Source organism: Helicoverpa armigera, chromosome 6 (genome assembly GCF_030705265.1).
Source record: "Helicoverpa armigera isolate CAAS_96S chromosome 6, ASM3070526v1, whole genome shotgun sequence".
Classification (NCBI taxonomy): Eukaryota; Metazoa; Arthropoda; class Insecta; order Lepidoptera; family Noctuidae; genus Helicoverpa; species Helicoverpa armigera.
In genome coordinates this window covers 13,271,811-13,292,921 of record NC_087125.1, presented here as the reverse complement: position 1 = coordinate 13,292,921, position 21,111 = coordinate 13,271,811, and the positions used below count along the sequence as shown (strand labels likewise).

Here is a 21,111-nt window from a genome sequence, read left to right as displayed (position 1 = left end):
ATCTCTCAATTGGGCCAATTTACTTCGCTGGTGCCTTAATTAGAGCGCCTACGAATTTTTGCGCGCAACGCTTGTTCCTACGAAACGTAACCGTGAATGGATAATTTTCAGGCGCTTAGAGTTTTACGGTTGATCACGTCTTCTCTAAATAAGGATTCACTTGATATACTTATGGCACAGCTTATTCACCATCTAGGGTAAAATTGATGGTTTTTGATTTCCAGATTAAACAGAACCGCTCTTCAATAAAAAAGAAAAACAGTTAATTTTTAAACTCATTTATTTGTATCTTTTTGTGCGGTTACACCAAAACAAACTCGGACATCACTGTTTCTAGGGTGATTAAATCTGAAGCATATTAATTAGATAATAACAAGAAGACCAAAACAAAAATAGACATGTCGATAGCAATAATGCAAACTTTTTCAAATGACTATCATCTGTTTGTTTTTATTTAAAATTCACGTAAGACTGAATGTTAATTTTAATTAAGTAAGCTCATAAACTTGATATAGGTTAAAAATTTTCTATTTATTTATTTTTATAGATAGGATCACGGAATCACTTCGACTTAAGTCTATGCTAAAACTTTGACTGGGTACATCACAAAAAATAGCGCTACACAAATAAGATTCATAAAAATACATATCGCATACAAAACCATGTATTTTTAACACCATACGATTAATATTTATCTGTAGATATCTAGATAAATAAGGTAACATAATTCGTTTATAAACTAAAAGTAACAAAATTATGATAATATTCATTCATCTCTCAGCAGATCAATATGCAGTAGAAATCTGCTCTTCTTCTCCATCAGACTGTTTCAGAAATGGTGTATGGCTTGGAGTCAGGACCTGGTGGAGGCACCTCCTCTTTCAGGGTCTTCATACCTTTGAGAGAATTCTTCACCGCTTCATATGGGGCTAGAACAAACAGTAAAATATTAAATACACATGTACAATTAAGATAGGTATGTAGTTTGTAAATGACTAAAAAACAGTCTAATTAAAAAATTGCATTTGATGCAATTATTTCATTATGTTAATTTAACTATTAACTCTCGTGATTAAATTCACACGAATGCGAGTTTTTCAACTTATATAGACAATCGTTCAGAATTTGTTCTGAACCTAAAAACTGTTCTGTGCTACAACTATTATGACAATGGCAAGGTCGATGCGAAAAGAAGGGCAAACACAATTTTGTATTTCGTTATAAATCAATACATAATTAAAAAAAAACATATATTTTCATTTACGACCAGATTTGGTACTTTTCGGTTAGATAAGTACATCGAAAGCGTCAGAGTCAACCAATTGGTTGTGTGTGGTGTACCCCAAGGAAGTGTCTTGGGACCACCGAATACAGAATTATGGAATATAGTTATTATTTGTCATAAAAAAATCACTGCCTGATTATCTAAATGCCGGAATCTGTATTTTAAAGTATGAGATATTTAAATATTTGCCTCGGGAAGTATTCACAAAGCCTTTGAACCTGACAACTAATTTGGAGTCTACAGTTTTCAAACAAGTCTAGTTTCATTATTTTCTTACGTAGACAAACGATTTCATGGTTTTCAAAATGTCAGTCAAGTTTTTTTACAAAAATACGCAAATATTTTTTTCCGTCCTTTGCTAAATATTATTCTCCGGTTGTTAACCACATTGTTTATTTAAACTTAAACATAATGAGGTCGCTTTACACGACTTCCTTGAAACAAACAAATATTAACTAACTAAATGTTGGTATTTGTCTAGTCAATTAATCTTTTAATATTTCCTGTTTAGCTAACATCGTATACAGTTTTAGTCAAATAACTTTACCGGTCTGAAATTAGCCGTTTTACATCTCGCACGTGCGCAGTAGTGTTTTGTTTGTACATTTTGACATGTCAAGCACCATGCAGGCCAAAATGACAGATATGCCTAAGATCAGCGGGTTCGAATAAACTGTCTTCAACATTTTAATTGCCACGTATTGATTGAAGGAACACTCTTTTAATTACAAAATCTTTTCGACCTTGTGGGCAAGCAAACAAGTTTTTGGAAACTGAAGTAAAAGTTGAATGTAACAGAAAACCATAACTGATATTCGGCCAATTTACGGTTAGTGTAGTAAATTAAGGTAATATTGATCAATCAAATCTTCATCTGACAAAAGGATAGCTACAATTCGCCCGCATACTACTCAGATTTCGATTTTGCGACATGTCATCTGACAGAGTTCTCACCCGTTGTGACAGACTACACGCATGTTGCAAATTATATAATTTCAATTCATACCTATCCATTATAATTTATACTGATGCAGATTTTTATCAAAAATCAGATCATACAAAAACATACGTACATAGGTGTAGGTTTAGTCACAAGTCCAAAATTCGGAGCCCAAAATACTCTTGCGTAACTCCTAACGCGGACAAGTCATTCAACCGCACACGATTTTTTCATAAACACATACCTACTCGATATAGACACTTTTGCAATATTTTCTTTCCAACAATTTCGTTACATATCCAATATAGTCTTCGAACTTTGAGAATTTGGACATATCGAGTTACACAATAATAAATATCAAGCCAACGACCAAAATCAGTTTTCGTAAGAACCACAATTCGGTTGTAACGAAATAAAAACTACTCAAGGTCCTTTCTCGCATAATTAATTAGTAATTGAATTAACTATTCTATTAATGTAGAAAGTGTTCTTAGTAGCTGTAATTTACTTATTAAATTTTCAATTATCAATACCCTTAAAGCTGTTTTCGAAGAAATTGAGTGAATGTTAAAACCAAAGAATTTACTTTATGGTTAAAACCAATATTGTTTTAGGAAAGAATTGGTATTAGATTACACCGATGACTAAATACATCCTACTGAGATTTGATTCAAACGCCGTAGGTACTTATAAAATAATAAACTCTATGTATAAAAGAAGGTCGTGAGAATTTCACTACTTAGGTATACCTAGTTACAGTTACTACTTATATATACTAACAGTTAACACTGCGCAAATGCTTGTGCACTATAATATGTCCTACGTAGTTGGCTGATCTCCATATACGAGAACAACCGCCGCAGCCGATAATCGGCTAGGAGGACATCATCATCATCATACTAACAGTTATTGCGGGACGCGGGTGAAACCGCGCGCAGAAGTTTGTTAGTATTCAATATTGTTGAAGTCTAATATATTCAAAGAAAAATCAGTACCTACTTATACTTTTCTCACGGTATGTGTCAAGAAATGGCAAATGGCGTGTCGAGACGGTCGCATGAGAACAATTAAATTACAATAACAATGTCCCAACAGTCGGCAATCGCCATGCTTGATCGTAAAGTTTTATTGCCCCTTACGTTAACGCTAGCAACGATTTTATTACAAGAATTTTACTTTTTCATTTTCGGACAAAATCTTGTGTAGTACCCAGGATAGGACCCTGTGTTACACCAATCTCGGGAGTGGTAGACAAGCCACAATTCTTCAAAATTAGGAGACTATAACTTTACGAAAAATACGATAGTTGCAACGCAATTGATTTCTGACTTGTAACTGGCTTTTTAGAACTACTTATCTTTGTCAACCAGTACTTAAAGCGTGTTTTTCTACACGGTAGGTAAATCTGCCGGGGCTGCGGGTTGTTCGAAAGAGATACCGCGGCCCTGGTACATAAAAAAAGCCTACGACGGATCACGACGGTTTTTAGTCAGTAAGAGTCTGACACTCCCTCACCGCTGCGAAGATTTCGCCTTCAGATTCCAGACTACATTGGCAAGTATTGGGTTGTTACATCCATCTGCCTAACTCTTACAGGATTCCCATATATCTTTTGAAGGGAAATCGTCAAATGATCCCTCCCGCTGTGGCTTAGCAGCGTGAGGGAGTGTCAGACTCTTACGAAAAATGATAATTCAGGTCTTTTATATGTAGGTACCAGGGCCGCGGTAACTCTTTCGAAAAATCCCGTAGCCCCATACCCATATACCTCTCACCGGCATATACCTAATACCTGCAACCGTCTTGTACATGGCAGGACTCCAAATAATTGCAAATGTTTGGTAAAAAACTAATCTATTCTAGTAACTTAATTTATCTAATAGCAAATTATATAGCTGATGCCAGCTTAATTGCAGCCCAGCTAAGATTCAAAACTGGTTCATGGTTGTTCAAAGTGGCTAGACTAGATAAAGTAGGTACTCTTTACATGCTAGCTGTTTATAATATTTGAATCTTTTATATTATGAACTTTATTCTTTAAGACAGTTTTTTGTTCACTAAAGTACTTAATGGTCTGAAGCGGTGACTGTTTTAAATAAATTTGAATAAGTAAATACAAATACAGATGGTGGAGAATAAGAATATATTTATGTTATCTCAAAAATATTGCAGTTAAGAGACTGAAGGACTAATAGATGGGTTGGGATTTAAGATCAACTGGATTTTCAACCTTTTGAGTGTAAAACTCTTTCAAAAGTTCCTTTTCACAGAAAAAAAATACTGTCGTGTCAATGGTTTATGTACAATGTAGGTTTTACATACCGGACCATATTCTCAGTTTTCTTTTAGACGCCTCATCATCATACGTACAGAGTCTTATAATATCAAATACTGCTAAACAAGTCAGGAATATCAGTAAACTGTACACAATTAGTTGCAACATAACGGCGGCACACGCGAGCTGCTTCGCCGACTACAATATTATTACTAAAAGCAGAAGGTTATGCATGGCAAGATACTGGTTTATTCAACGCAAAAAATACATGAACTTGAACTTGCAATCTTGAGGTTTAGACCATTTTAAACTTTATTTTAGTTTGCAGATGGATCACTTTAATTTTTCTGGAAATGACTTCCTGTGCAGTTTAGGCTGTACGCACAGATTGTTTGTATTTTTTTTTTGTTTTTTCATCGAAATTCGTACAATACAAAGTACCTTGTAGGAAGGTAACTTATTTTCTTTGTTAGGAATCACTTGATATCAAAATGTTGTCTTATCGTTTTGAGTAGATCAGTAATTAGTGCTATCATCCCGTTTTGGTCCTTACATCATTGTCACTATGACCTAAATAGCAAGATAACCAATGAACCTAGGTATACGACTAACTTAGCAAGTAAACCTAGGTACACGAGCTATACAGTATAACAGACGAAAACTATGCCAGTGTCATTGCATAAACCCAGTTACGTAAGGTTATGGTTTCTAAGTGTAATAATGGGACTCGGCCGCTGCGACCTTACCGAAGTACCGGTGGGTGTCGTCATTTCCGCTATTACCCATGCTTACTAGGAATCGTGTGACGTAGGATAATCTAGATTTTGTATTTAATCTTCACTTGAAGTTAAAGTAATGGAAAGCACATTGGGCGATTCCGGTCCAAATGTCCACCACGAACGAGACCTATATGGCCAGATAGCCCGTTAAATATAGAACATTTTCTGTTATGAAAGTAAAAAAAAATATAATGCCAGAAAAAAGTTATAGCTAAATCAAATAAAACATTTTATAGATTTTTTCAATTTCATTTTTTCAATTACTTTCGTGACGTTCGATTTTCGTACTTTCTGTAATTTCTAACAAAATAGAATTGTTCATTATTAAAGAGAAGACACCACCAGTTACATCGAACTTTCTTAGATCCAGGCACGGCTGAGTATATTCAAACACTTCTGGCGCCTCAATTGGTTAGTGATTCGTACATCCATCGGGCAAAAAAATATGGGCTGTTTATATGCAAATGTGTCTTACTCGACTTAGTACTCTCTACTTAGTTTTAGATAAAGTGCGGAAATGGAAGTGGAATACAATAAAAAATAATAATTGTAACATACCTACAAAAAGTACCGAAAATTAAGAATACATTTTTGGCTATAACTTTTTTTTGGCATTGTTTTTTTTTTACTTTCTTAGTAAAAGTTACTCTAAATTAAGTGGACTATTTAATTATATAGGTCTCGTTCGTGGTGGACATTTGGACCAAACTTCATACATTCTTGCCCAATCTCCTTTAAATCTAAAGTAGGTACACATGCTCTGATACCCACGATTTATTAAGGTGTCTTATTTGAATTTAGTACGTGAACTATTTTGCATCCACGAAAATTGAAGCTGGATTTGAGAAGGCAGCTTCCACTTTTCTTTCGGACTATTATGAAGTTATTTGATTGCCGAAAAATAACCATCATATTTAAAAATTATTTATCTATAAAGAAGCAACAATCAACAGATAGGATTGCGTAAATTGGAACGCTATGAAGATGACAAATTCTAATTTGACAGTCAAATGACATTGACGTTTGACAGTTCCAATTTGATCTTTGTTAGACGTAAACAAAATATTGAATTTAGCTCTAAAACACAATAAAACTAAGCTACCATGGAGAAAGAGTTAGACAAAGTAGTTGAGGAGATAATGTCGACTCCTAACGTTAGTGGTTGCCTAGTAGCAGACCACCAGGGGCTGTGTTTGGCTGCGAAAGGAACGGCGCACGTTGACTCAGCAGGGATTGTAGTCGCGATATCTGAGCAGGCGTGTAAAATACAGCCCAATCTGAAGCCGCCCACCGTTTGTCTGGAGACGGACAAGAAGCAGTGTTTGATACAGCGACACGGAACGATCACTGGAGCGATTATCAAGCAGAAGTCATAGTGAGTTTCGATACTATACATCAGGTTTTGTACTTCTGTTTTCTTTAAGTACAAAGAGCCCTTTAAGATGCTTCCTCACAGTTTTTAATGCACACTATATCACACCAGTTGGTTGAAGTCTGTTTTGTATTATGTTGCAATAAAGCTATCCAGTTTTCCATTGTCCTAATATAGATTTTCTTGTCATGTAGGTACTCTTACTCTAAACATCCCATAAGCTAATAATTATAATTATTTGTTAATGTTATCTTTGACTAATAATTATTAGTCAAAGATAACATTAACAACTTTATTGTTCTGTTTCAGATTTCTACTTGCAATGCCTCCGATGCTGATAATGAAAGATGATTGTTTATTTTATGTTAAATATTATAAAATGTATGTACCTTAATATTATAATAATGATGCTAGTGTATTTTTTGTAAATAAAGAATTTTACATTATATACATAAATATCTTTTTTTATATAAAACTTATTACTCAGGACAGCTAACCCAGCCTTTTATCTTTATGATCTTCATCATATGTTTTCATTGCACAATACATTGACTCTCCCCCAAACAGAGCTGTCTATAGACACAACAAGTAGGCAGTACAGATCTAGGATTCCAGAGCTCACTTCTCTTCCCCAGAGGCCAGAGAAACAGCACAATGAAATTCTTGGTAAAAATCTAGACATGCCTTTAATTTCATTTATTTTTTCTTAGCCGAAACTGTCCCATTGCTGAGCAAAGGCCTCTCCACTTCATCTTCACATGTACCTGTTGACTATTTTTAATTTATGGACTGAAAATATTATAAGGTTTTGGGTTGTTGTTGGAGGATGCTTTATCTTCTAAAGTTTATCAAAAAGGTACAAAAATAAAACACAAACATCAATATACACACATTTATTACAGATATGCTTTCCTAATTATAACAGTAACTTGACGAGAAACAACTGCAACCGCTTACACTATACAACTATGTATACTCTTACTGTATGTGTTACAAACAATTTTACTAGTCACTTGGATTCAGTGCAGGGATAAATACTTTGTTCGGTAAAGAACCTTAAGGTTAATATTGCAATATTTGCTGGAATAGATCCCATTATTTATAAATTCCAACATATTTGACACAGGTCTACAGCTGCCTTTGTATCTATTAACTATTATTTTCTTGCCTACACAGTGCACTAAACATTCTATTTTTATCTCTGCACTAACCCTAAGTATACAAGCCACGTAACTATTTAAATCTCAAATAACTGAACTGTAACTAACCGAGTTGCAAGTGTTTAGGCTAAGCAAGAATATATACCAACTTATCAATTTAATCATCATAGCATATACTATATACAATCTCAAAGTAAATTCTTATTTTAACAATTAATTCGCTTAATATAGATAAATAAATCGATGCATGTAAAAATCATGATGTCTAATAAAAAAAATATTCAGTGTAAATAAGGAAGCACATTGCACGTAATCAATCATTCCAATCAGTGTTGCAAGTTTAAAAATCAATTCAATATCCTGGCAACACTTCATAATTATACAAGTTTAAATAAAAACTCTTTTCACTAAAATATTGGCTGTGTGAGCAAAAATGTTAAAACTAGCAAAATATTACCTAAGACTAGGGCCTTTCTTATTCACAATAATACTTACGCAGTCACTGTGGCGTTTTATAATCTTTATTTTACAAAAATATCTTGCAATTACAGTAACAGTGATAATCTTTTTTTTATATTGTGTTGCAGAACAATTCTCTAATGGCTATGTGATATATATTTTCAAAAATGTGTCCATTAATAGTTGAGACTACCATACCACAGATGCTTACAACTTCAACAAATGTCATATAGTTTGGTTTCTCAACTGCTCATAATATCTATTAATATCCATTGAATACTGACCAAAAACATTTATAAAGAATTGTAGTTATAGGTACATATTTTCTGGCTAGGGAAGGTAGTCACATGTAGTCTAGTCCACTACACTTAAAATTAACACCGTCTCAACAAATTGACATTGTTGTAACAATGTTTTGACAACTAATTTGCATGCAAGATAAGAATTGAAAAGAAAAGACCCATAAATTCAGTACGATTCCGGAATGCTTACAATACGATCCTAATGCCTCGTTTAGTCTGTTGATAATCCGGTCTCAGAACTTACAAGTAAACCCTGATTACAAGGCAAAAGAATCCCTTTCTTAATGTCTTTAACAAACACAGCTTTAAAAAAATGCTTCCGAAACAAATCACAACTTCATAAGGAATACGATATGGTGAAATATCAGGCTTCGTTATAGCTGATGCCTCGTTTAGCATTGGGTTTAGTAGCTCGCCGCGTTCATGAGCCAGTAATGACTGCATTTTCTTTGAAGCGACGAGACGAGGTGAAGTGCTAAACGAGGCTCCAGTCAGCTTGAACGAGGCCTCAGTAAGTCTAGCACGAAGGAAGGCGTAGCTACATTTTCTATAGAAATAAACACATTACATCAATGTCAAGAAAATTTTGCTAACTACTACGCTAAGTATCATTTAATTTGGATCAAACTCCTTGAAACACGACATATGGCCGCACAATCAATACAATATAACTGCCTATAATAATTTGGACGAAAATAATATAAAATATGAGCAATAATAATATAAATAATTTAATTTAATTACAATATTTGTGTCACCACAAGATGATAATACTAGTGAAAAATAAGTTTTAAAAATAAAACTTTTTCAGCCAGGTATTTTGAAGATATGTATGAAATATAGACGTTTTACCAATTCTTAGAGGGCAGAAATGAGTCAGTAATATACCCCCGAAGTTTCTCAAAGGGGTTTTATGATCTTGCTACCCACATAGAAAGTAATAAAACGTTGAAAAACCCAAACGTGAGCAATCGTGTACCGTTCGCCTAATAAATTAACATTAAACAATTAATTATACTATTAACAGCCCTCGACTACGTTACGATTACACTCGCTACCTAAAGAACGAATAAATATGGAGTACCAAAGGATACATCTTATTTCAAAGTGTAAGAAGTTCCTAACTTTATTACTATAACACCGTGACTTCAAAATTGACATAGCTATTGAGACGAGACCATCCAATCCGGAACATTATGGTATCTTCACACCATACTTCATTTTGAAGCCACTCCACAAATCTGATTAGCCCTTAAAACATAAATAAATAATTCTCCTACAAAATTACTTCTGTTTGAGGTTCACTTTTAATAGATTTCAAGTGCATTGGTCCTTTATTATGAACATGTTCTTATTAAAAAGACCACTTATTGCAAAACAGCCTCTATTGCAGGGACATAACATCTATTTTTGTTTAATCTCCTCTCACGGGCCAAGCGATATGGTACAATATGTCTAGTATAATGTGCTTAGTTCATAAACCTCTATAGATTTAACAAATAATTGAATATTATAATACAATCATGCTGAATATTATCATAGACAAGAATATTAACTATCTACAAGCAGACTCAATCAAAAACGTTGGCAATACTATTTGTTTTGTATGGAGGACACTTTTTTGTTGGCAACACTAAACTAAGGAGTTTACAGTGAATATTGCTGAACGTCTGTCTCGAAGTTTCGGCTGAACTTATCTTTAGTATAGACGTTAATAAAGTCTTAAATAACTATGCGCTCCATAGTACCAGAAATTCTTACAAAAAATACTTGCCATAAAAAATCAGCATTCATTTATATAAAACTGGTATTTTGAAACATTCATCCGATCAACTATAATAAACTATGAATAACATTTTACATTCACATTTCACAAATAGGGTAATTCCACATGTTCCTATTACCACAAACCATTTAACTATGCATTTTATAAGGTAAGTTGTATACATATTTATTGCATACCACTAAATACCTCATACCTCAAAATGATTCGTGTTAACAGATCTGAACTCTTAAATTATGTAAACACTTTAGAAAACAAGCAATTTTATAACGCTGGGCTCTTAAAAATCAATGCAGTACCGCGCCAAAATTTAGTAGTAAGGCGCCAAATGAATAAAGGTACCTAACTGACATTAAGATGGCGCCAGAATAATTAAACCTGTATTCATACTGCGTTGAAATGTAACTTTAGGGGCGCTAGGATAATTAAGGGCGCTAGGATAATTAAGGGCGCTAGAGTGTCCTTTCCAGGGCGCTAGTGTCATTTCCAGGGCGCTAGAGTGACATTTCCAGGGCGCCAACATAATAAAAACCAGTATAAAGAGTCCATGTTAATTCCCTTATGATCTATCGAGTACCAGGAGCGCATACAATGAAGGAGACTCACGGAGTACGGGGTCAGTTGCGCGCGGGAACGCCGGTGAAGCTGATGGGCTGTTCGTTCGTCACGAGGTTGGCGCGAGGGGCGCTCGTCGGCTGGCCTAACCCTGCTTCCAAGTTGGCAGCCGACGTCCTCATGTCTTCTATGGAGCCTCTGTTGTTGATGCATAGATTTTAGTTATAAGTTTCGTTATTTTTCTTCACGGGTTGATAAGAAAACGAGAATGTTTGAATGCTTTTTCGAAAGATACTTAGTGAATGTAAAAAAAAAATCGGTGCATAATGTTTTAGCTGGACTTGATAAGGTAAAAAAGTGCTCTTTAAATTAAAATAAAATGTATAATTTTCAAATTAAATCCTTAAAATAATATCGTATGCTAATTTAAATAAAATTGTGCTCCTCCAGTGCTGGAAAAAAGTCCTGTGCAAAACAAAAAGAAAACGAGAAAGTTCCTGCGAGAACATGCAATATAAAACAACCAAAGAAATAACAGAACATTTATTTTAGAATTTTCCGACTTTCCTCTTCACATTTTTTATACTTACAAAAAAAACGAACGAAAAAATTACAGAACATTTAGAATTTTCCTCACATGTTCTTGAACTACTTGAATAAAAATACTTGTACACATGAAAAAAACTGGCCCGGAATTCCGTCGGAAAATTCTGTCGAAAATTAGACCATGACTACCAAGAACCATGCAAGCCCATAGCATACAGAGCACAGACAGGAACAGTTAGAATGCGTGCCTCATTTAGTTGGGACGCCACACGTCGGGGTCCTCCATGAGGGTGACGTTGTGGTCGTGCGAGCTCGCCAGCGGAGCGCCCGGGGGCGTAGTCCCGCCCGCCGCCATCGCCGCCATGTCGTCGCGAGACCCCCTGCGCGTCACGCGCACACACACACACACGCAGTATTAGTAATACACATGGCTTTTGACCAGTTAATCACACAAAGCTTTATTAAATATATAGGTATTCCATTATTTCCCCTTTTTGAAATTATTTGCGTATATATAATTTTGGTTCGAGAGATTTCTTGCTTATGCCAAACAAAATGATGATCTTTCATTATGGCACATGATGACACCCATTCAATACGAAGATAAAGTTCTAATGCTTTATTTTAAATATATTAGAAACTGCCAGATCCCCGTAGTAAAAATGCCTTTCAGTATAAGAAGAATATGCCCAGTAATTATAATAGATATGCATTACATTACAGACCATACAAAATACCATATAAATAGTAAATATGAACGCAGCCCGAAATTTTTCATACCCAAACATAGTAACCCTTTAAAAGCAAGAACTCGAAAGATTGTTAGAGCACCCACACCCAACAGAAATTAGTTCATACTTTTTATAATTAATAACTAAATTCACACCAGAATCCTACAAAGTAACGTTAGAAAAAATACATTCACATTTACTTCTATTGTAACAATTGGTAATATGACGTTCAATAACGTGTCATTATTATCCTGGCGCCCTACTTTGTACAATTCTGGCTCCCATACTAATATTAAGAAAATTAAATAAATGGCGAATACTGACTTTTTGCCGAGCGCCATCATCCCGTATATGATACCGGTCGCGAAGATCAGACCGCTGCCGAACCACGTGCTCATGCTTAGGAAGCACATGAAGAATGGTGGGACTGACAGCCTGAAAAGAAAGAAATAAAAAGTTTGTTAAATATATTTAGATTTTTGAATAAAATAAAAGAGATGATAAAAGTGATTGATCGCAGTTGCATTAATCCTGCCTTTTCTAAGATGAAGCTCAAAGTCAAATAATTTATTTCATTTAGGCCTTTACAAGCACTTATGAATGTCAAAAATATAACTTAGTTTGATTCTAGTTGCTGCTGAAATTCGGCTGAAATGCTTATCTCGGGAACTACTGGACCGATTTGAAACATTTTTCAGCATCATCGAGGAAGACTATAGGCTTGCTTTATATCCTGGTGCGAGGAGCAATTCTCACAGACGCAAGGAAAGCCGCTGGGGTGATGTACTAAGAACTATTTCTCATCTAGATAAATAATATGCATTTGTAAAATTTTCATTAAAAGCAAGATGTACAATAATAAAAAAAAAGGTCGAATTGAGAACCTCCGCTTTTTTGGGAAGTCGCTTAAAAATATACAAATACATCAGTTGTCATTTCCAAATCAAAGAAAATTCCCATACTTTAGAACCACTTAGTACATGTTCCGAAGAACTTAAACATTGAGTCACATGTTTCTCAACCGTAGGATGAAGATATTATCTAATGTTATTATTGAGGAGCGCAGCACAATGCCTCTCGCGGCATTCATTGTGACGTGGGGTAAAGCAATTCGCACGCATGCTATGAAATTTTATTGGTACATTATGACCTGACTTGTGAGTGTCAGTTGAGGTATATGGGATCGGTAAAGGTATGATATAATAGGAGTAAAAGAAATAGGTCATACTACTGCTGTTTATTGCGGTTTCATCTGATCCTGTGGGAATTACTGACTGTAGGTACCCGAATGAAATATAGCCTATGTAACTCGGGGAAAAAGCTTCCCAATAGTGAAATAATTTTTCAAATCAGTAAACAGTTTTGGAGCGGAGAGTTAAATTGTTTTTATTATAGAAACAAAGAAATAGGAAGTAATTGCGAATATCACAGCTCTCCCTTTTTGAAGAACAATGAAGGTACAGATTAGCAGTATCTAAACATAAGCCTATCAATTAATCATCAATATCAATCTTCATATTGTTTTACCAAAACGCAGTGACTCACTTTATGCACTAAAGGACGTTGTCCCGAGGACATTGGTCTGACGAGGTAAAACACAGTGTAAAAAAAACTTGACATTAATTAGATCATACCAATAAACTTGACCACAGGTCCATTATCTAAATCAATTAACGTAATCAACCTAAAAAAAATAGAGCAACAAATAAATTAATTAACCTACAAACGACATACATAATTATAATAATATGAGAGATACACAATACATACAACCTGTGTGCTGTTAAACGCTTTGACAAAGCCGATGAGTCAGACTCGACGTTTTGTTGATATACTTAGATACGTCACAGACTGCGTTGATACTGCACAAGTATGGAATAGAAAGGTATCAGAAATAGAATTAAAAGTTTAGAGGAACCAGTGGTGCCAAAACTTTTGAATTACAAAATGAAAATGGTATTTCCGAGAATCTTCGACACAAAAGATTTCAAAGGGATTACTCCTCTAACTAATGGCATCCAGACCCATAGTGGATTTGAGTAGACGAAGGTGCACTTTCTCTTTCCTTAGACACAGTCCAATGGGACGCATTTTCATTAACTTTTTATATGAATCATCCTGATTCAAGAAGCTTCATCCGTTTAAGGGCTTTGTTGTCATAAGTAGAGCAACAAATAAATTAATTTAAAAAGGCATAATTACAATGTAATAGATATATGTACATACAATCTGTGTGCTGTTAAACGTTTTGATAAAGCCAATGAGTCAGATTTGACGTTGTAACTGTACTGTTGATAAACTTAGCTATGTCACAGATTGCGTACTGTGAGAGTGAGGGAAGAAAACTCTCACGGCCCAATGGGACAATTTTCAAAATCTATGAATCATCCCAATTGAACTAGAATTTAATTAAATTAAAACTCAATCAAGTAGCATCGCTTCATCCGTTTAAGCGCCTTGATAGCCGAAGATCGGAACGCTTTCGTCGATAAATTAAATATTGAACCGGATATTCTGGTCATGAATTAATTAATTACGCCCAGTCTTAATTAATTTCCATCACAATTTGATTGCGGTGGACTTTTTATAATTTTTCCTTCTAAACATTTTTTAATTAGGGTTTCTGTTCTTTCTATTTGCAGTAAATTTGGTACCGTGAAACGCTCTATTCTATTGTTTTATTATGTACGAGAAAAATGTGATAAGATTTAATGAAAATTCAATGTCTCGATATTATTGTATTATGTTTTGTTATCGCAACACTATCTGTACACTAATGCTTTCAATTTGGGCATTCCCAATCGTTTCTGCGTTTTATAACATAAGTATTCAATGAATTTCGTATTATAAATAACACAATTTAAATGCCCTATTTTAGCCTATGAGGAAAAATATCTGCCAACGAACCGAATCAATTGTATAGAATAGAATATTTATGTAAGTACACTTACATACATTACTCTTTTTGATTTTATTTCATACAGCAATAAATAATACCGTAAACTACGTGCTTTTTGAGGAATAAACATTCTAGGCACTAGCCCATAGCATAGTCTTCATTAGCGCCAAGTTTCATCAAACATCTTACCATTAACTATCTAAAGTTATATATGTATAGGTAGACTGTCATTTTATACGCCTTACCTAAATAAATGGGATATGGCCAGTAATATGTAGTCCATACATCTTCAAAAACATTCATCATCATCTTAGCCATGGGACGTCCACTGCTGAACATAGGCCTACCCTTTAGATCTCCACGAAAAAATTTAAGTAAGAAAAACTCACCCAATATACAGCGCAGCCTTGTTCCAATAAGGCCTGCTCTCCACCTTATCGCTGAGGGTCTGCACGTAGTCTATGAAGAAGCAGCAGCAAGGAGCTTCACACACTATCACTATGAACCCTGCCAGCATCTGCCAGATGCCAGCTATGAGGCAGGCCACGTTCAGGACCACGATGCTGATGCAGTTGAGAAGACCCAGGACTATGGCAACTGGAAGTAAAGGAGAATTTAATTGTTAGGTTTGTTGGAGCAAAGCTAACTATAGTATCTTTGTTGCTGGGAAGTTTGTTCTTCACCACTTCTTCTTCCCAGCCATAACACTAAGAAATGGTGAAAGGGGGGCGTTTTGGGGGTGCTGTCCTTTTGTAAATTTGACGTGAAAAAGTGCTAAAAACTAGCCTAGTTTCAATAAACGTTTTTGACTTTGACTATATCTGTTTTTTGAGTCCCTTGAACTGAAAAAATCGCATCAGTTTTCCATTCTTACTTCCCTATCTACTATTCTACTCTATTAGTACATACTTCCTTATTTACTACTCATACCTCGTAATTCTCAAACGCTACTTAACTTTAAATTCTACTTAAAACTATCCTTCGCAGAAATTTACGTAAATGTGATAGACAGAATGATGTTTGAGCAGTGCTTAAAGTGGCGTTCCAGTATTCGGCCGATAATCTTTGTATTCTTAAAATCTGACTATAAGTTGTAAGTATAATGAATACACACGGGATCTTAAATAAAGACTCCTACGTTTGTATAGAATATTTACATAGGCAGCACGATTTGTGCCGCGTTTCATAATGAACAGACTACAGTGCGTGCACAATCCCATTATTTTACAAACGCCTATCACAGCTGAAGCCTTTCATTGCTATGGCATATAGAAAGTAGATATACAATAATACAGCTACTAGGAAGAAAGCGTTCACTTAACTTGGCAGACATATACGATACGTAATAGGAATTTGTCGATATCAAACGTGGACTGTGACGTCACTATCCGTCATCTTATGCCATCCAATAGTACGTATCCGTTTTTACGACATAATATGCCGTGTATGTGAAAGGTATTTATCAATATAAGTATCAATAAATGTCATTGAACATCCTTGGCAGTCGTTACGGGTAGTTAGAAGAAAGTAAGTCTGACACCAGTCTAACCAAGGGGTATTGGGTTGCCCGGGTAAGAGGGTTAAGGATAGATAGGCAGTCGCTCCTTGTAAAGCGCTGGTACTCAGCTGCATCCGGTTAGACTGGAAGCCGACCCCAACAAGTTGGGAAAAGGCTCGGGAGATGAGTATCAATACATTAATCCTCTGTACAAAACGAGATATGTTTAAGAGCAGCTGTTTCCCGTAGTTTTACAAGCGTCCCTTGCAAACTACTTACTTCCCGTACCTGGATAAAATACATAAAAGCTATGTCACCCGAGGTTAATGTAGCTTCCCAACAGTGAAATAATTTTTCAAATCGAGCGAGTAGTCCCCGAGCTTTTAGGGTATAAACAAACAGAAATGTTATCCCTTTTATAATATTTGTGTCTGTCCTGTGAAGTCCTGTCCAAATTCTACCCTATCTAAGGATCAGCGCAAGGAGGAACAAATCTCTCCAAAAATATTCTTCCGAGATTAAAATCTGTATTACATAAGACAGAAATAACAGCAAAAATAACCACTATATATCTAAATAAAACCCAGTTATACACCATTTTAGTTAACGACCTTCCTACACACGCGACAATTGGTCATAACGCCCGAATAGAGATGTGTCCACGCTCTATCTACCATAGCCAATAAAATATTCATAGTAACAAGGTCACATTATTTCTATACAACCTCATTCGGAATCGTATTAATTAAATTGTGAAAGGTTATATAAACTGCTGGATTATCGCGGCCGGGTATTAACTCAGGGATCAGAGAGAACGGGAATTCTCTTTTGTCAGATTTTTTTTTTGTGTTTTTGGGAAAAGGTGGATTAAACACACATGTTATATTATAACACTAGCTTCTGCCAGCGGTTTCACCCGCATCCCGTGGAAACCTCTGCACGAACCCGAACGATAAAAAGTAGCCCATAGCCTTCCTCAAGAAATGGGCTATCTAACACTGAAAGAATTTTTCAAATCGGACCAGTAGTCCCTGAGATTAGCGCGTTCAAACAAACAAACAAACAAACTCTTCAGCTTTATAATATTAGTACCTATAGATTACTGGTTAACGTTAACGCACCCGGATAATAAGGTCCCTGTAGGTAGCCTAGGTCGATAAATAGCCTCTCTTTTTTATATAAGTACTTTTTGCTCTATTTGTATGGTGTTGTGTCAACAAATGTGTTTCTTTCTTTCTAAAATGCATATTGTTTTTCAAATCAGTCAAGCAGTTCTAGAGATTAATTAGTGCGTTCAAAAATACATAGCACTTCAGCATGCTTATTTACAATTTCAGACTTTCTTTATCTCTAGTTTCATGTTTGTGACAGAATATCGAGCACCTTTCTTAATGAAACACAAGTCGCGGTCAAGAAGTTTTGTAATAGAACTATTAACCAACTTTGATGGACGTAACTGGCCACAAAAAACAATACAAAAGAAGCAATAAAATGCAGCACAGTTTGATATAAACATAAAACTTTGCTTATCAGTCGTTATCTTGTACTTTTAAATAACGTAAATAAGTCATTTTGATGTGATTATAATGTTTGTTTTGATGACAGAGGTGACATGAATGAAAATTTTATTTTTTTGATAGGTAAATAATAATTAGTTTACCATGATTTGTTATACTTTGCGTTATTTGTATCTTTATCAATGTCGGTTCAGTAATAAAATCTGGCTGCAAAAGGGAGCTTTATCGAAGCAAGGGATAGTATCGAAAGGGGAATATTGGAGTCCAACAGCTCTAGAGGCTTTTCAGGCTCTAGAGTCTAGACTATCAGTGAACCAAGTTTTATTTAAATTGGTTCAGTAGTTATTGGGAGAAAGCGCGACAAAGAGGCAGACAGTTTCGCATTTATAATGTACTAGCGACCCGCCTCAGCTTCGCACGGGATAACAGTATTTCCCCTACTATTTAATGGATGTTCCTCTTTAATCTATTAAAAAAATCGTATGTAAATCGGTTGCATAGTTTTGAAGATTTAAGTGTACAATGGGACACAGGAATATAGGGCAGATAAGCGAAATTGTTTTATACTTTGTAGTGATAGTGATTAATCAGGGCAGAAATGGAGTAAACGCTTTAAAGATATCAGAAAAGGGGCAGGCATAAACTGTAATTAACGTGGCCAATATTGCATTAACGGTTTGTACTTAAAACTTAACCTCCCCTTAGTTATGTACCTCCCCACTCAGAGACATTTAATGATTACTTAAGTCACTCCTTAGTGGCGGAATGCCATACAAATTCTTCACTAAGGAATGGCTTAAGTAACCATTAAATGCCTCTGAGAGGGGAGGTAACTAATAGTTTTAACTTGTTTGATAAACCGATAAGTTTGACATTTGATATTATCAAAAACTAAAAGAATTGAGAACCAGTTCCTTCATAGATACAACAAATTGGTATTAAACAAAACAACTAACATATATTAAAAATAAACGAGTTTTCATGGGTTTATAATTTATGCTTGATATTTCTGAATGATAATAAATATTTGAATTAACTTTTTAATAGAATAAGTATTGAAAGAATAATGTAGAATATGGTGTCAAGGCCATTCCAAATATATGACCTGTTTTGTGAAATAGCTTGTATGAAATTTAAAAGTAGTAATATCTATCAACTGCCCAATTTGGTAGCATTTTCATGCATTATTTTTGCCTAGTTTTATTTTTGTAAACATGTAGTTTAGGTAGGATGATTATGTAGGTTTTATATTAGAATGGTTTTATTTTTATTTTTATTTTAAAAATATATATTATTTTTGAGCTTGGATCATTAATAAGGGTGTTTACACATTATGTCCTGTGGCTGCATCTTTTCAAACTTTATAACGTATTTTATGATAAATAGCCACTTAATTCCATATGTATTAAGTATTCTCTGGACATACTCAAATTATACTTACAAATACTTTATTGTTACAATCCTATTTTTAAAAATACTCAAGTATTACTTAAAAATGAGTTTAACTGCAGGGAACACCTGCAGTTAAACTCTACTAGTGTTAAAATAAGCATGTAAATTAACTGTTATTATAAACCAATTTATATGTAAACTATAAGGTATTTAACCTAATATTTTAATAGGCATGTCCAATGCACATACTTACATAAATATTGATTGCATTTTGTTACATAACTATCTAGGCTTTTGACCAACATTGAGAAAATGAAGTAGAACATTTTAAAGGTCTTGAAGCGTAGAAAGTCAATTGTTATTTACTTGTTTACTTTTCATATATTTTTAAATAGCTGATTTCCTATGGTTCCATCCCCATCCTGGGGGAATTTCTGCCTGTATCTGGATAATAAGCCTATGTTTCTTGGGAATAGTACAGCTTTTTAAAAGAAAAATTACATTAGATCAGATATTTTTTCAAATCGGTTCAGCAGTTTTGGGGCCTAATGTTTCCTCTTCAGTATATTAATATGGAAGAATGTCTGATGAGTGTTGGCAACTTAAATACTCTTTGGATAGCCTTAATAATGACATAAAGAGGTTGAATGTACCATAAATAAGATTATTAACAACAGTTAAATAGGTCTAGCTTGTTATTGCACTGTAATCGAAAATAATGTGTACAGCAGTGATGCAATATTGCTCCATAGATATATTTTCCTTCTGAATGAATATAGAAACTTGTAAAAACCCAAAAACAATTTGATATTATGTAAAAATATAGGACTGAAGAAATTAAACTTTACTTAACTTTCTTAGAAGTATGCTCAGATAGTTTATAATATGAACAATGTTAAAAATTCTCTCATTAAAATTAAATTGTGCAAATGCAATGCCCCAATTATCTTGTTTAATACTTTCTACATAAATATGCACAAGTAATTATCCCTTTGTTACAGAAATAAAGACGCAATACGTGACACCTTGCACTTGTTTATTATTTCAGGCTCATTGTCTAAAATCAAGGGTGGTACTACTGTGTCTGCACATTCGGACACTAAAGATAAGATAATACTGTTGATCTATTAATCAACTCTACTTAATTTCTAGAGCACGCGTAATATCCTACTGTTCAAGACCAAGTTTTACATGTATAATGTTTAATTTAAAGTAAAATAATACGAACTGAAACCGCCAACTGTTCCAAGTCCCCGACCAGCGTAGCGCATCCACCAAGGCACGTCATCTTTCTGGGCATTGTCGCCGCCCGGCCGGGCCATAAGCATGGAAAGCTTGTCTGTTAACGACTGTAACAATTATTAACATGATTATAAGGTTTCCCTAACGTTAACAAAGCAAATAATTTAATATTTACGATTAATTCTTACCATTTTCGAAAAAATCAATTCACTGCCCTGTCACCTGTCAAGTCAACTAAAAGAAAGCTTGTTCTTGCTAATTACTTCTTGCCGTCCATCACGCATTGCAGCAGCAGCGCTAATCACCGAACATGAACTCTTGTTAATTTTGCCGCTATTTAATTTTTAAAAATATATTTGTTTGTTTATCTCCATTG

The 21,111-nt window shown here is 34.6% G+C and overlaps 2 protein-coding genes and 1 long non-coding RNA gene across 6 annotated transcripts; 1 reads left to right on the top strand and 2 right to left on the bottom strand.

Moving 5' to 3' along the window:
• Window positions 1-648: 648 nt before the first annotated feature.
• On the bottom strand, window positions 649-4,714 carry LOC135117009 (uncharacterized). The gene is made up of 2 exons (XR_010276576.1): window positions 4,548-4,714; window positions 649-929 (listed from the first exon to the last, which is right to left on the bottom strand). It is a non-coding gene; the product is annotated as an uncharacterized LOC135117009 (long non-coding RNA).
• Window positions 4,715-6,288: 1,574 nt separating this feature from the next.
• Window positions 6,289-7,107, top strand: LOC110380596 (ragulator complex protein LAMTOR5). 2 transcript variants are annotated; one of them, XM_049852438.2, is made up of 2 exons: window positions 6,289-6,654; window positions 6,961-7,107. In XM_049852438.2, coding segments are annotated over exons 1-2 (273 nt in total). In that variant the 5' UTR covers window positions 6,289-6,382; the 3' UTR covers window positions 6,962-7,107. The 2 variants fall into 2 exon arrangements, with proteins under 2 accessions (XP_049708395.1, XP_021196287.1); XM_021340612.3 differs by lacking the exon at window positions 6,961-7,107 and having other exon boundaries at window positions 6,289-6,655.
• A 422-nt stretch (window positions 7,108-7,529) lies between these two features.
• Fwe (flower) lies at window positions 7,530-21,035 on the bottom strand. 3 transcript variants are annotated; one of them, XR_010276544.1, is made up of 6 exons: window positions 20,924-21,035; window positions 20,722-20,842; window positions 15,476-15,683; window positions 12,512-12,622; window positions 10,860-11,108; window positions 7,530-10,817 (listed from the first exon to the last, which is right to left on the bottom strand). XR_010276544.1 is itself a non-coding variant. In XM_049852436.2 (6 exons), exons 1-5 carry the CDS (start codon window positions 20,924-20,926, stop codon window positions 11,710-11,712), a joined length of 570 nt encoding a protein of 189 aa, XP_049708393.1. In that variant the 5' UTR covers window positions 20,927-21,035; the 3' UTR covers window positions 10,969-11,108; window positions 11,705-11,709. The 3 variants fall into 3 exon arrangements, 2 of the variants coding, with proteins under 2 accessions (XP_049708392.1, XP_049708393.1); XM_049852436.2 differs by lacking the exon at window positions 7,530-10,817 and adding an exon at window positions 11,705-11,836 and having other exon boundaries at window positions 10,969-11,108; XM_049852435.2 differs by having other exon boundaries at window positions 7,530-11,108.
• Between the last annotated feature and the right edge of the window lie 76 nt (window positions 21,036-21,111).

Bases quoted from the DNA above. Each gene is read 5' to 3' on its own strand.
- LOC110380596 (XM_049852438.2), top strand. From the start codon at position 6,383: ATGGAGAAAGAGTTAGACAAAGTAGTTGAGGAGATAATGTCGACTCCT.
- Fwe (XM_049852435.2), bottom strand. The intron at 12,623-15,475 runs GTGAGTTTTTCT...CTTTCTTTTCAG, and splicing joins AAGGCTGCGCTGTATATTGG to GCTGTCAGTCCCACCATTCT. The intron at 11,109-12,511 runs GTCAGTATTCGC...CATCAACAACAG, and splicing joins ATGATGGCGCTCGGCAAAAA to AGGCTCCATAGAAGACATGA.